The sequence below is a fragment of the Brassica napus genome, chromosome C3 (genome assembly GCF_020379485.1).
Source record: "Brassica napus cultivar Da-Ae chromosome C3, Da-Ae, whole genome shotgun sequence".
Taxonomy (NCBI): Eukaryota; Viridiplantae; Streptophyta; class Magnoliopsida; order Brassicales; family Brassicaceae; genus Brassica; species Brassica napus.
In genome coordinates this window covers 23,012,399-23,027,329 of record NC_063446.1, presented here as the reverse complement: position 1 = coordinate 23,027,329, position 14,931 = coordinate 23,012,399, and the positions used below count along the sequence as shown (strand labels likewise).

The following is a 14,931-nucleotide window of genomic DNA, read 5'->3' as shown; positions in this document are numbered from 1 at the left end:
GTATATTATATGTCATGAAGAAAGGTATTCTTTTTTTTTAGTTTTAACTGCCTTGTTTTGTCCAAAAGTTTCTTCACAAAAGGCTTTCACATGTAAGCAAAAAAAAAAACTATTACAGAAAAAGTAAGCATGTAAGAAATTCTTGGAACACATAAAAAAGGGGGGGGGGGGGGGGGGGGGGGGGGGGGGTAATAAAAGTAGTTTATGGACTGATGGGAAAATTCAAAGGCGCATAGAAGGGAAGAATGTGAGAGAAAAGTGGAAGCTTTGACCGCCATTGATTCTCTACACTCACGTCATCTCCTCATCTCATTTCCCAACTCTCTCTCTCTCTCTCTGATGCGTGTTCTTGTCTTTCCTTATACATTCATTGGCTCAGATCAGCCACAGAGCCAAGTAAGAGTTCACCTTCTTTTTCTTCATTTCAAATCTGGATTCGTTGATTTAACAGATCCTCTTTCTCGTTTGAGGATCTCATACTTATTTCTTGATTAAATGTTTCTGATTTCTTGATCTTTTAACATTCGTTAATATGATGATATATATTCATGTGTGTTATTCTGTTAAAAATCCTCTGTTTATTTCTCTGTTGCATGCGATCCATTTATGAATTAGATTCTGTCATAATGATTATCTACTTAACCCCTTATTATTCTTCAGGCTTCTTGTTCATCTTTGCTAACAATTTATTAAAAAAAAAAAAAAAAAACAAATCCGTTATTTCTACACATAGCAGGTAGAAGAATAAAGAGCAAAGAAGGTCCAGTGGGGATTTTCTTACATTGACAAAGTGCCAAGTCCACGCTTTAACTTTTTTTGCAAATAGACATGGCAGAAGTTGATAATCAACTAGAGATCAAGTTTAGGTTAACTGATGGTTCTGATATCGGCCCTAAAGCATTTCCTGATGCTACAACTGTTGTCGCCTTGAAGGAAACTGTTATTTCTCAATGGCCTAGAGGTCAGTTTTAATGTTTGCTTACCTGAGAATGAGATTGTAAAAAGGCTTGAATCTTTCTTGGAACGGTGGTTATGCCTTTGGTTGATGATTACTTATGAGAATCATCATGTCACCCTTTAGGACATCTTTTTGCTAAAGAAATTCCACTAGAGTTGGTTTAGAAGACAATCATTTCTATGTTGTCACTAATTAACCGAGAATATGATGGCTTTGCTTGTGTTTCAAAAAAAAAAAATGATGGTTTTGCTTACATATAATAATACTAAATAATATGAATGTTCAACAAATCTTAGTTACTGAGGGGTCATCCTATTTGTATTTTGTTCTGTATGTGCTTTGATTCGAGCTAGAAAAGGAAAATGGGCCGAAGACAGTGAAAGAGGTGAAGTTGATAAGCGCAGGGAAAGTTTTGGACAACAACAAGACTGTTAAAGACTACCGAAACCCTGTCTCTAATCTCGTTGGCGCTGTCACCACAATGCACGTTATCATCCAACCTCTGCTTACTGAAAAAGGTAAATAAAGACAAGACAGCCTCTACTTTAAGCTTCAAAATATGTTCTCGGCTTGACATACTGTTTCTTTTATTGTGTTTGGAACAGAAAAGAAGCCTAAAGGTGATGATCCTAAGATGAACAAATGTGTCTGCACGGTCATGTAAGAGAAACGCAAGTAATCTCGAGAGAGACAGATTACAGGTCTGGTTCCCTCACGTGGTTTGGTATAGATTGTTTACTGATACATAATCATAAGTGTTGAACCTCTTTTCTTCTTCTTTTTCATAAATCAAATCCTTTTTGCTAGCTTGTTGCAAGAATCACAGATAGAGTGAATCATAGATGTAGTAGTGATTCAGAACTTGTTGAAAACACAAAGAGACTCTGCTTTACCTCTGTTTTCAGAACCTTTTTTGTCTCATCTAAGAATTCCAGAATAGAGTTTATCTCTCTATACACATGATCCCACTAGAGATAAATTTAGTATAAATGATTAAATTCTCAATAGCATATGAAGAAAGATGATGGAAAAAAAAAACAATGTATTATTTCATCAAATATTTAAAACTGGAGAGCAAAAAACAAATAAGCTAAGCTTGAAAACACCAAAAGGAACAGAGGAGAGGCTGTATCCAGCAGTTGTGCAGCTAGGCTCGCTGGGGAGGAACCAGCGTGACTGAGTTTCTCTTAATCATAATGGTATTGGTAATCTTTTGGGCTTTACCCAGTTGATGAAGAAATGGTGTTGTTAAGACATTGTGAGGCGAGAACATTTTAAGAATTTCTAATACTTTTAACATTTGTGCGCCCTAGGAGATTGTTTATGCTTTGCTTTCTTGGTGGGAAATCAGTTAATTGTTGAGAAGGAGTGTTGTTATTACCTTTGTATGACAAATCTTCTAAACCTTTATTGGGCCTATATTTTGGGCTTTGATTTGTAAGTTATATAGGTCCTTCAAATTGGAACCATTAAAATGGTAGTTGTCATCACTATACTGTATATGATGCAACATGTCAGCAACAACATCCATACTGATATAAAATCAATATTTATTTCTAAAATCAATAAATGCATACAGATGAATTTGGACCATGGTACCGACAATATATGGATTTGAAGTTGGACTTAAATCATGACAAACTTTATCCAGAAAAAAACTTATGAGTTGTGCGACTAAAATTTATACTTGTGGAAAACAAAATCTTACTAATTGCTTGAACCATACATTTTTGTTTTGGTTAGAGGTTTCTATAAAATTATGTGAAAAGGAAATGTTATGACATTTGACCTTTGTTATTAAATGTTAGATTATAACAATCGCCTTGTATTATCAGTCTCATATTCCACAATCAGATACATAACTATACAAGCCAGTCAGAAACCCTAGATCGTTTTGTTTACTTCCTGAACAACACATCTATAGAATTTTCTTACATCTACTGTTTTGATGAATTCCTTTTATGTTTACAAAAAAATTTATGTGGATAAGAACATATATAACCGAATGATTTGAAAAACATATTAATTTTCAAATAGTCGATGTTTGTCTAGTAGGTGATAAATAATACTAGTAAGTTGCAAGTTGGTTGCATCGCCACATGACATCAATGGCAAAATGATGTTTGGGAACACGTTTAACTTCGACACGTGTGCATTCTATACTTCTCCACTTGCTCTCTTTATGGGAAATTTTAGATATTTGGTCGATAATTGGTAAGACATCGGTTTAGTGTTTGTAATGGGCATGCAATAGCGATTTACCTGATGATAAGAGAAATGTTGGTCTACATCAGATTATTAGTTAGTCTAACCAATACATCATTTTAATCGATTATCTTTCGTTCGTTTTGAAACAAAAAATTATAGTTTTATATTCATGTATAGAGCACCCGGCTTTGCCCATTCACAAGGACTCGATTCTATGTCCAAACATCACATAGTGATGCCAGCAGATGTCGTCACCATCATAGGTACTCAAGATATTGTGTTTGGAGAGGTGGATAGATAGGACGACTAGTTGCCAGGACCTTAGCTTTATTGCAAGCCCAGAAGTCTCTTTTTTTTTCGGCCTTCAGGAACAGCCTTTAAGTATATATTCCCTTTGTTCCTAAAAGATGTAAGTTCTGGAAAAAAAAATTGTTTCAAAAAGATGCATTTCTTACTTTTTCAATGTATGATTTTATGAAAAATTGTAAGTTTCAAAAAAATTAATGGTGTTTATTGAATTTCTATTGGCTAAAAGTTATGAAAAATTGTTATTCGCAAAAAAAGCAATGCATATTTAATGAGTTTTCTTAATATTTGTGAAAAGTCTAGAATATGCATCTTTTAAAAACAGATGGAGTAATTGTTAGTGCGATTAAAATATCAACATTGAAACTCAAAAAAAAAAAAACATTGAAACTCAAACCTTGTTTAGGGTTTAATCTAATCATCTACCTCTGAAACAGTGGACACCATGATTAGTCTCTTAAACCTTCCAAAGCCCTAGATCTTTTTTATTAAATCAAAATTTCCTCAATACCCAAGAAGCAATAAAAAAACAACTAACAAGGCTATTTAGTTTATTGAGTATAACTAAAGCTGGCAATTTAATTCATCACATCGAAAATGACGCGATTGAGATCGTTACTGTCTCGTAGGTTGTAATCAGGTTTCATCTTGGTTTTTTTTTTTTTTTTGCCAAGATAGATCAGTTTCTTAAAATATTTTTGTAGGATCTGCTTTTCATTAATACTAGGTGTCTTCCTGCACCATGTTCAGTAAAAAAAATTTAAAATATTTTTTAACAGATAAATATAAATTATATTTTAAAATAAAATTTTATTAATATTGTAAATTTTCTTTTTCGTATCAATATTTTAATATAAATTTGATTTAATTAAACATAAAAATTATATTTAAGAATATGCATGTATATATTTGAAATTATAATCTTAGATAGATTTTTCTATCAATTTATTTTAATTAAATATATTAAATAAATTTGGAAAAGTTTCATAATTACCAAAAATTAAAATTAAACAATATTTATAAAATTTGTAGATATATAAGAAAATAATAATTTTACGATTAAATTTTTATAATTTTCTAAAAATATTGTACACATTTTTGAAAATTTTAGTAATAAAATTTTATAATTTAAAAAAAATATATAATTAAATTATATTTCAAAATTTATAATACCATATTTGAATATATTTATTTTAATGATGATTTATGAGTTATTTCCATATTCTAAAAATATTTTTAAAAATATAAATTGACATTAAATGTAATATATGAGTTATTACCATATTTTAAAAAGTTTACCAAAAATATAAATTAACTTTAAATGTAATTGTTCATGTCATATTAAACTATAAGACATGTCATCAATTTCAGTTGTCATGTCATATTTATTTTGTGAAATTGATTGTAAAAAAGACACGTGGCAAAATCACTTCGTAAATATAGTCCAGGGAATGATATTTCTAGTTTAGCAGAAAAAGAAAGAGACGTGATTGTAAACTAGTTTAACCACGAGATTTGAAGATGTTTAATCTTAGGTCAAACCCTTTAAAATTCTCTATCATTTTAAAATGATTTTTTCTTTCTTTTAAAATGATTGGTCGTGTGGTTTTCGGATTTTCGACAATTGAAAGGGCCTAATATTATTATTAAATAATAGCTTGACCCTTATCATAAACACACGTCATGACAAAACAAACATCTCTTAAAGGGTGATTTTGGTCATAAAAGAGTTTTATTCAACATGTTTATTCTTACACAGTATGCATCAAGTTTAACTTTGTAATAAAATAAATTTGATAATTTAGATCGGCTCTAGACGTATTCTTTGGTGGCTGCAATTCCTTTTGACCTTTCTCAAGTTTTACCTGATCTCTTTAGTCATTTGAATACTGTAATATAATTAACCAAATGGTGATATTATAGAAGTATTTTTCTGGGTTTGACATGTATCTGCATTAGTTTTGAATTTAATTTCTTTTGAAAATTAAATTACTGTTATTTTACCAGTTTGGATTTAAGATTCGGTCCAAATGATTTATATGGTGGATCGTAACAAACGATCGTTCATCACTGGTAATAATCAGAAAGTATTCTTACTCGAATCAGACAATATGTTATATTTTCGAACTATTCCATTCTGTACCCATATATACATTCTTTCCGGGACCGACCGGATAGTCGATAAAGTTTATCAAAAAAAGTACGGTTTACAATCTGTCAAACCTTTGTTTATTTTTCTTTTTGAATACCGTAATACGGTGTACTTGATTTGCTTTTTTTTTTTAATTTCCTCCACAACTACACATATTAAATGACACTCAAAATTAAACCTCTGTTTATCAAAATTATATGGGGATACCAATAAGAAAATGGAAGCGATAATTTTTGTAATTAATGTGATATCAATAGGCTGTCTGCTAGGTGTCAAAGAACAATTATTTAATATCTAACTGCAAAAACAAATGTCAATTCGATAGTTTACGTTGATTCCTTTAATTTCTCTTAACACTCTCAAGAACATGCAGAGCAGACACTGAAAATACAATTTAAGAAACTCACATCGTTGCACGAATATTCCCAAAATTACGTTTTTATTCATTATGCCATTTAATATCAACGAGATTAGAATCATTAGCTTAAGTTTTTGACAGATTTCAGCTTCAATTTTTCTCTTTGGTAGACAATAGAAAAATACTTACAATGATTCGAGCGGCATAAAGTATAGTATCACTTAATGGACCAAAGTCGTGGGGAAATATCAAGTTTGATATGTAATAATTAGCCAATAATCAACTTAGGGGGTGTTTCTGGGAATTAGATTTATAATATTAGAACTTTCAAGTCTATTGGTTTATAGATTTTCACATTTTCATTAAAATCTAGTATGTTATTGGTTTGATGATTCTATAATTATATACAAAATCATTTGTTATTCAAATTTTTTAGATTTAAATGATTCCACAAATCTTTTAAAGTAAGTGTTATTGGGAGTTGAATTCTTAACATTTTAACTCACAAAAACAAGATTTTCCTTGAATTCTTAGAATTATTACATTACTTTACTTTCATAGATTTTCATACTACACAAAATTCTCTACAATTTTTTCCACAATTAATAAATCTCTCAATTTTTAAAATCAACAAACTCTATAGAAATATAAGTCTCACTAACACCCCTTTAATGATTTCACAATCAAATGGATCCCCTTTAGATTTTTTCCATTCAAAATCCTACACAAATCTCTCATAAAAATCAAGTATCATATAGCAAAAATAAATCCAAATGTGTACATTAAGGGAAACGTGTAAAAACTCTATACTATACCATATCTTTTTTTAATAAAAATGCTCAATTTTTTAAAAAACATTCTATTTTAACTTTAAAAAACATAGTTAACATATATGCCAATATATAGATTCATAACTCGAGTTTGACATGTTTACAACACGTGCAGAGATATGAACAAAATTCCACTTGATATGTTAAAGGTTTGCATAATTTCTGTAAAGCATGATTTTCACAACAACAAAAAATTACAATGAAAAGACATAAGGAAGCATGAATTTTAATTTTTGGTCAAAAAGTATAAATTTAATTTTGTAACTCATTATCTATCATAATTGTCTAATACAAAAAAGTCAAAGTTCTTTTATTTTTTCGAATTTTATTCTTGTACATTGAAGATTATGTCCTGCATGATTTAAGTGTTCCAAAAAAGTTCTACATGATATAAATAACATAAGCAAGTTGGTCCTTTTGTGTTTGGCGTATAAAGGAATAAGGTGAATTCTTATTGGCTATTCCATTATTCGCATTTAATTCCCACCTGTAAATATATTAACCTTTACGTAGCAAACAAAACAATATCAACCCTCTCCGTTCGTAACGCTAAATGTTAGACAAAGTATTTCCCCTTGACTGTACGTTCTATTGCTCATCTCGATATATACAAAGATTGATTACAATATTCGAGAGATCGCCCTATATTTACTCTAACGTACTGATACAGAATATATAGTATATTCTAGGTATCTAATACTCCCCCGCGGTCGAAGCGTGGAATTCACATAACGCCAAGACTGAAGTGAAAGTTGTTGAAAAGAGTTGTGGGAAGGCCTTTTGTAAAAATGTCTGCATATTGGACTTCAGATGGAACGTGTAGCACACATACTTGTCCCATTTGCACCTTCTCTCTGACGAAGTGGATATCTATCTCGATGTGCTTGGTTCGTTGATGTTGTACCGAATTGGACGACAAGTATACTGCACTAATGTTGTCGCAGGTAAACGATTGTGGCCTGAGGAATGCGAAAGTCCATTTTCAGAAGAAGGTTACGAAGCCAGCAAGCCTCTGCCACCGCGTTAGCCACACCTTTGTACTCCGCTTCAGCACTTGATCGTAACACCGTTGGCTGTCGTTTCGCAGACCAGGAGATGAGGTTGTCACCAACATAGATACAAAAGCCTGACGTTGATCTTATTGTTGATGGATAGCCTGCCCAAGATAGCATATTCTAGGTATCTAATACTAAATATAGTCTATGCAAAGCTAGAGTCTTCATGGCATGATTACTGGACTGGGCTTGTTTTGTATTAATATCTATACGTTCATTTAATCATTTTTTGGTTTTTGTTTTTGTGCACTACGTTCATTTAATCTAAAAAAGTGTGTGTTTGTCGCCATTTGGTGGATGCCTTGCACTCTTGCAGTGCCGGTCTTGTGAGGCAAACTTCGAAAAAAAAACATCTATGATCAGACATAATTTTCAAACTTTTTATATATATATATTCAAATGATACCAATTTATGTTATGAGTTTATAATTATTGTGGTTTCAGGGATACGAGATATATTAATATGGATAATACAAGACTCACAAGTTCAACTCGGGTTTTAAAAAAAACTAAGAGTTTTCCTGCGTCATGTGCAAATATAAAATATTTAAAAATGTTATATATAAATAAAATTTTCTATTTTTCTATTTTAGTTTTATTAGTTTAAAAAATAAAACTATAATGTAATTGTTTTTAGTTTTATTTATTCAAGTTTACTTTGACCTTTTAATTTTGCATTATTTAACTTTTGATAAAAATAATTGAAATTTAAAAAGTTACTTTATTATATTATTATTTATTTAATTACCATTTTTAAATATGTCTATTTGTAAATATATAAATTATTTTTAATAATATATACATTAAATAAAAATAACTTATATACGTTGATAAAATATATTTTAAACTACACTTATTTTAATAATAAAAATATGATTCATATATTGATGTAAAATTTTAATATTCGTAATTATTATTTATATATAAAAACATATTATTTTAATTGATATAAAAAAGTTATTAGGTATCATAAAATCTTACCAAAATGAATATTTACCGAGAAAAAATATTTTTGATATAAAATTTATTAGTTATTACTATATTTATGAAACTTTTCCAAAAATATAAATCCGTATATAGAAAATCATCATTATTATATTTAAGAAATCTTACCAAAAACATAAATCTAAATATAGTAAATTTTACATGTCACAATTAGATTTATGCCATGTCATATTTCTTTTAAGCCATGTCATCATTTTTTTTGCGAAAGTTAATGTAGTGATGACACATATACAAATCACTTCTCAAATATAGTCTAGGGGATACTAGACATATTTACCAAGTGAAACCATCTCATATGTTTACTCATGTAAAGTTTTTGGTTATCCTTTACTCAATGTTTCAATTACCCATAAAAAATTACCTTAGGTTGTGCATAAGTAAAATTGTACAAATAGCAGCACGTTGACACAAAGAAAAAGGGAGACCAAATGGTGGCATATAAGATGACTATTACAAATTAAACACCATCAATCTGGTTATCTAATCAAACTTTTCAAACAAAATAAAAGATGCAAGTTGAATTATTTATCCATAGTACTAATAAAAAAGATTAAATGTGAAATTCAGAACATATTGGACCACAATAAATTAGTAATAATGATATGTTATTATAGATTAAAGAAATTCCATCTTTAGCCCGCGGACTTTTGAATACCAATGTCAAGGCTGCACGAAACCAAACTGGAAAATCAGACATTGAAACAGAAGACTCTTGTCTCTTTGTTTTTTCTTCTATATATACACACGGTAATATCAAAGTCTAAAGAGATTTAATTACAAAGATCGAGATTTACTTCAGAAATGGCGGCGGAGGACGATGTATCTTCGATGAGAACGACCACGTTAGTAGCTCCAACAAGACCCACGATCACAGTTCCTCAGAGACCACCGGCGATTGAAACGGCTGCGTATCTATTTGGCGGTGGAGATGGGCTTAGTCTGAGCCCAGGGCCACTTTCTTTTGTCTCCTCTTTGTTCGTTGATAGCTTCCCTGACGTTCTGACGCCGGATATTCAAAGGACAACAACGTTTTCTCAGCTTCTCGCCGGAGCTATCTCGGTGTCTCCAGGCGGAGGCGGAGGACGTTCGATGGCGGGGATGTTTGCCGGAGGAAGTACGATGTTTACAATTCCTTCTGGCCTTAGCCCTTCTAGTCTTCTTACCTCTCCCATGTTCTTTCCTCCTCAGGTAATTAATTAAACTTTTTTCTTCGGCCTAGGTATATTATTATTTATGTATTAACCTTTTGATTAAATGATAAAACTAAATCCTGTTTTATTCTGCTAGTTGTTACTGATATAACCCAATTACTAAATATACAAGTTCTTAATGTAAGTATCCTGGTTTATCATAAACCTAATACATTCAAGTCTAAAAGGTTGAGAATCTTCTTGGGTATGTTAGTACGGTAGTGTATATACATTTTTCATATATTTTTCTTTCTCCGTAATAGTATAAATTAAATCCATAGTATGATACCCCTATGCAGCAGTCACCAGGTCAGACCAGCCTTGTCCAACCGCAACGACCAGACTCATTTCCTAACCAGATGCCGCCATCGACATCCACGGCCGTGCATGGTCGTCAATATTTTGAAATTTCGCAAGCTGATCATAGGGCTAGAAACCATTATAATAATCCGGCGAATAACAACAATAATAACCGGACGTATAACGTGGTGAACGTTGATAAACCGGCGGATGACGGTTATAACTGGAGGAAGTACGGCCAAAAGCCGATCAAAGGGTGTGAATATCCAAGGAGTTATTACAAATGCACACATGTTAATTGTCCGGTTAAGAAGAAGGTTGAACGGTCATCAGATGGGCAGATCACTCAGATAATTTACAAAGGTCAGCATGACCACGAGAAGCCTCAAAACCGTCGTGGTGGTGCTGGTGGTGGCAGAAATTCTGGTGAAATTAGTGATATTCATTACATTGGTGGTTCAGGACAGATGATGGAGTCTAGTGATGATAGTGGTTATGGTAAGGATCATGATAATGATACTGATGATGACGATCTTCCGGCTTCAAAGATAAGGTATAGTAGAAAGAGCATACATATATAAAAATAAGATGATATCCATGACATGTTGCACATACATTAATATATTTCTATAGTAATTGCCAAAGCTAGCCGTATATCTGCTGCAGCCTACAAATTGTTTGTATAAGTCTACATTTCAATCCATGATACATATCGATGACTGATTTTTTGTTGTATACATATTTAAATTTAACATAATATATGGTCAATTCGTAGTCGTCCTAATAAAATTATTAGTTGGTTTCAGTTTGTGATATCCATTCGATTGATTGATAAATTTTGGGATTGTAGAAAAACTGACGGTGGTGTGTCGACGACTCACCGGTCGGTGACCGAGCCGAAGATCGTCGTTCAGACAAGAAGTGAAGTCGACCTTCTGGACGATGGTTATAGGTGGCGCAAGTATGGACAAAAAGTTGTCAAAGGAAACCCCCATCCAAGGTAATATTTAGGGTTACTGAGTTCATATAGTTACATAAAACTGAGACCCTATATAAATATTTTGATTATGGTATATATTAATTACTTCATTTTCTTTTTATTTGTTTACAATATCCTTTTTTGACCAAAATTTACAATATCCTTTTATTTTGGTAATATTAGGAGCTATTATAAATGTACAACGGCGAATTGTACGGTCCGTAAACATGTAGAGAGAGCTTCAACGGATGTGAAGGCTGTCATTACAACTTACGAAGGTAAACATAACCACGACGTGCCTGCCCCTAGAAACGGCACTGTCGCAGCAACCTCAGCGACGGCGGGAACGTCTGACCATCACCGTATGACATCAATGTCGGGGAATATGCAACAACATATGAGTTTCGCTAACACCAATAATACAGGCCAATCTCCGGTTCTCTTGAGATTGAAAGAAGACAAATAATTACTAATTGATTTTTAAACAGAGGATTTCGAGATTGAATTAACCGCTCGGTACTACTTATTGACTTGTAACTTGTGTGATGTGACTTGAGTGCATGCTTGACTAAAGAAATGAAAATCAAAACCTCTAATAAGTCTTTGTTTTTGTTTCTCTTGAATTGTGTATTTTTCTTTTGTATTTAATCATTGATTGAGGATATGAAACATATATGTAAATTACAAAAATAAAATGATTAAAGATAACAATATTTATTTTTATTGCCTCTTTCTCTTCCAAAGATTAAGGAGGATTGTCTAATTCTCCGTGATTATCTCTCTCTTGATTCGGGTTCTCTCTATTTTACATCCAAAACTATTTTCCTTTAAACTTTTTGTTTTTTTTTTCTCATTTTAAAAAAAAAATTCTTAATGGGCTAATGCGGGGATTGTCCTCCCTGCGTTGGACCCGTTTACCCGACCCGGGTCGATACTCACGCCGTCCGGAAACTCTCTGACAATTCATTATATGGGTTGCTTCAACTCCAAGCATTCTTCTCCTGCGGGTCCTCCACGCCGTCTCCGCCGCCGTTTAGACGCAGCCGTCCACCGAAGTCATCCCCAAAACAATCACAACCGTCATGTTCTTCCCACTCCGCCATCTCACCGCCGTGTCGTCAACTCATCTCCTAAAAAACATCGCAAAAATGACAACGATGCTCCAAGATCAAAGACGACCGGAGTTAGCCTGAGATCGGGATTGTCGCATGGCAATGTAGAGGCTGAGCAGGTGGCGGCTGGTTGGCCCTCCTGGCTTAGCTCTGCCGCACCGGAGGCCGTTCATGGGTGGATCCCATTACGCGCCGAGGACTTTGAAAAAAGAGAGAAGGTAAAAAGTAATCCTAAACCCCTAAACATTCCTTGCAACACAAGAAAGAACCCCAACAAATATTTTCTACCATTTTTTTTTCCAAAAATTATTAGATTGGGCAAGGGACGTATAGCAACGTGTTCAGGGCTTGTGAGGTATCAACGGGACGAGTTATGGCTCTAAAGAAAATAAGGGTTCAGAATTTCGAAACCGAAAACATAAGATTCATAGCGAGAGAAATCATGATTTTGAGAAGATTAGATCATCCAAACATCATGAAACTCGAAGGGATCATTGCGTCACGTAATTCAAACAGCATGTACTTTGTTTTCGATTACATGGAACACGATCTCGAAGGCTTATGTACATCTCCTGACATCCAATTCACAGAGGCACAGGTAAGAAAAAACATAACGTCTGGTGCAAGTAACTCTGTTTTGTATTTCCTGATAATCCTAATTTTCTTTTTTTCAGATAAAATGCTACATGCAGCAGCTTATATGGGGAGTAGAACATTGTCATTTACGAGGGATCATGCACAGAGACATTAAAGCCGCAAACATTCTGGTGAATAACAAAGGAGTTTTAAAGCTAGCTGATTTCGGACTAGCTAGCATTGTAACACCAAGAAACAAGAATCAGCTAACAAGCCGGGTTGTGACGCTATGGTACCGTGCACCTGAACTTCTAATGGGTTCCACGAGTTATAGCTTATCAGTCGATCTTTGGAGCGTTGGATGTGTTTTCGCTGAGATTCTTACCGGAAGACCACTTCTTAAAGGAAGAACAGAGGTGAAAAAGAGTCCAAATCTATTTATAGAAATTACTCACTCCATTCATTTTAACGAGTTTTGTATGTGTATTTGTTCTTTGTAGATTGAACAGCTTCACAAAATCTACAAACTCTGTGGATCACCAAATGAAGACCTTTGGGAAAAGAACAAGCTCCATCCTCAAACTAAGATGTTTAAAACACAACATCAATATGAAGGTTGTCTGAGAGAAATATTTGAGGAGTTTCCGAAAACAGCAATTGATCTTCTCGAGAATCTATTATCTATTGATCCAGAGAAACGAGGAACTGCCTCTTCTGCTCTCATGTCAGAGGTGAAAAAAAACCCCTAAACTTTAATCAAATCACAGATATGTATATACTTTAAACTGACAATATCTGGTCTTCTCTGTGGTTTTAATGTTTTTTTCAGTACTTTAACACAAAGCCTTACGCTTGTGATCCATCGACATTACCTAAGTACCCTCCTAACAAAGAAATGGATGCTAAGTACCGTGAAGAACTTCAACGAAGGTTTCGATCAATATCGATTTTCACAAACTCTTTATATATATATGTTTGTCTATGTATGTTACGTGTGTTGTAAGATAAAAATATTTGTTTTGCAGGAGAAGAGTTACTATAAAGAAAAGAGATAACTTGGCATCCAAGAAAGCGGGAAAATCACGTAGAACAATCAGAGAGCCTACAAACCTTAACAAGTTACCAACCCAGCAGGTGTATATATCAACAATTTATAAATAGGTTATTTGTTTGTAATTTGGTTCATTTGTTTTAACAGGAATCGAAGAAGGAAGCCGAGACAGAGATCATTGTCCAGACACCATCAGAGACATCATCTCAAGCGACGACACGAAGCGAGTTTCCTTACACCGGTTTATCTCAAACCACGGCGCCGGCAAGCGGGTTTGCATGGGCTGGGACTAAGAAGAGGAAAGAAAACGACGCAGCTTCAACGCTAACTTATAACCAGCCTGCAGGATCTGCTAGCCACGTCAGTGGAATGAGCATGGCATTTGCTAAGAACACTTTTGGGCTAACAATAAATGAAGACAAACCGTTTCTTAGGCCGCACGTTTCTCTAGACTCCTCTGGCGTGCACCACAAGAAACCAGAAGAAGATACGGCGAGTCAAATGAATGCTGGGGCGAATGCGAAGATTTTTCAAACTAATGGGATGAATGAGATATTACGGAGGACTGAGAGTGATGCCAGAATCGGTGTCCAAAGACCGCCAAAAATAGAAAGAGGTTAAAAAATGGGAGAAAAAGAGTTACCACTACTTTTAGCCAATGTCATGCATCTTCACTTGGCATCATTTGTTGTATGTAGTCCATAAAATTAAAAATGTGTCACAAACAAACCAGGACGGTCTGAAAACCTTCAAGTTCTAATGTGAAGTTTAATATGTTGAAATTAAGGTCACAAGTTTAGGGTTGGTAGCTTGGTAGGGAGTTTAAAAAGTTAGCTGATTTGCATGTATAT

The 14,931-nt window shown here is 33.4% G+C and overlaps 3 protein-coding genes across 5 annotated transcripts; all 3 read left to right on the top strand.

The window, feature by feature from the left end:
* Positions 1-113: 113 nt before the first annotated feature.
* LOC106388647 (membrane-anchored ubiquitin-fold protein 1) lies at positions 114-1,912 on the top strand. 2 transcript variants are annotated; one of them, XM_013828764.3, is made up of 4 exons: positions 114-396; positions 734-961; positions 1,312-1,476; positions 1,564-1,912. In XM_013828764.3, exons 2-4 carry the CDS (start codon positions 829-831, stop codon positions 1,620-1,622), a joined length of 357 nt encoding a protein of 118 aa, XP_013684218.2. In that variant the 5' UTR covers positions 114-396; positions 734-828; the 3' UTR covers positions 1,623-1,912. The 2 variants fall into 2 exon arrangements, with proteins under 2 accessions (XP_013684218.2, XP_013684219.2); XM_013828765.3 differs by having other exon boundaries at positions 191-396; positions 737-961.
* Positions 1,913-9,511: 7,599 nt separating this feature from the next.
* Positions 9,512-12,064, top strand: LOC111198363 (probable WRKY transcription factor 58). Of its 2 annotated transcripts, none has more exons than XM_022699400.2 (4): positions 9,512-10,060; positions 10,362-10,915; positions 11,213-11,362; positions 11,525-12,064. In XM_022699400.2, the coding sequence occupies exons 1-4, from the start codon at positions 9,674-9,676 to the stop codon at positions 11,805-11,807; spliced, it is 1,374 nt and encodes a 457-aa protein (XP_022555121.2). In that variant the 5' UTR covers positions 9,512-9,673; the 3' UTR covers positions 11,808-12,064. The 2 variants fall into 2 exon arrangements, with proteins under 2 accessions (XP_022555121.2, XP_022555122.2); XM_022699401.2 differs by having other exon boundaries at positions 9,527-10,060; positions 10,365-10,915.
* A 114-nt stretch (positions 12,065-12,178) lies between these two features.
* LOC106388648 (cyclin-dependent kinase C-2 C-like) lies at positions 12,179-14,866 on the top strand. Its single transcript, XM_022699397.2, has 7 exons — positions 12,179-12,671; positions 12,767-13,051; positions 13,128-13,445; positions 13,530-13,760; positions 13,859-13,959; positions 14,055-14,163; positions 14,228-14,866. Exons 1-7 carry the CDS (start codon positions 12,312-12,314, stop codon positions 14,699-14,701), a joined length of 1,878 nt encoding a protein of 625 aa, XP_022555118.2. The 5' UTR covers positions 12,179-12,311; the 3' UTR covers positions 14,702-14,866.
* The last annotated feature ends 65 nt before the right edge of the window (positions 14,867-14,931 follow it).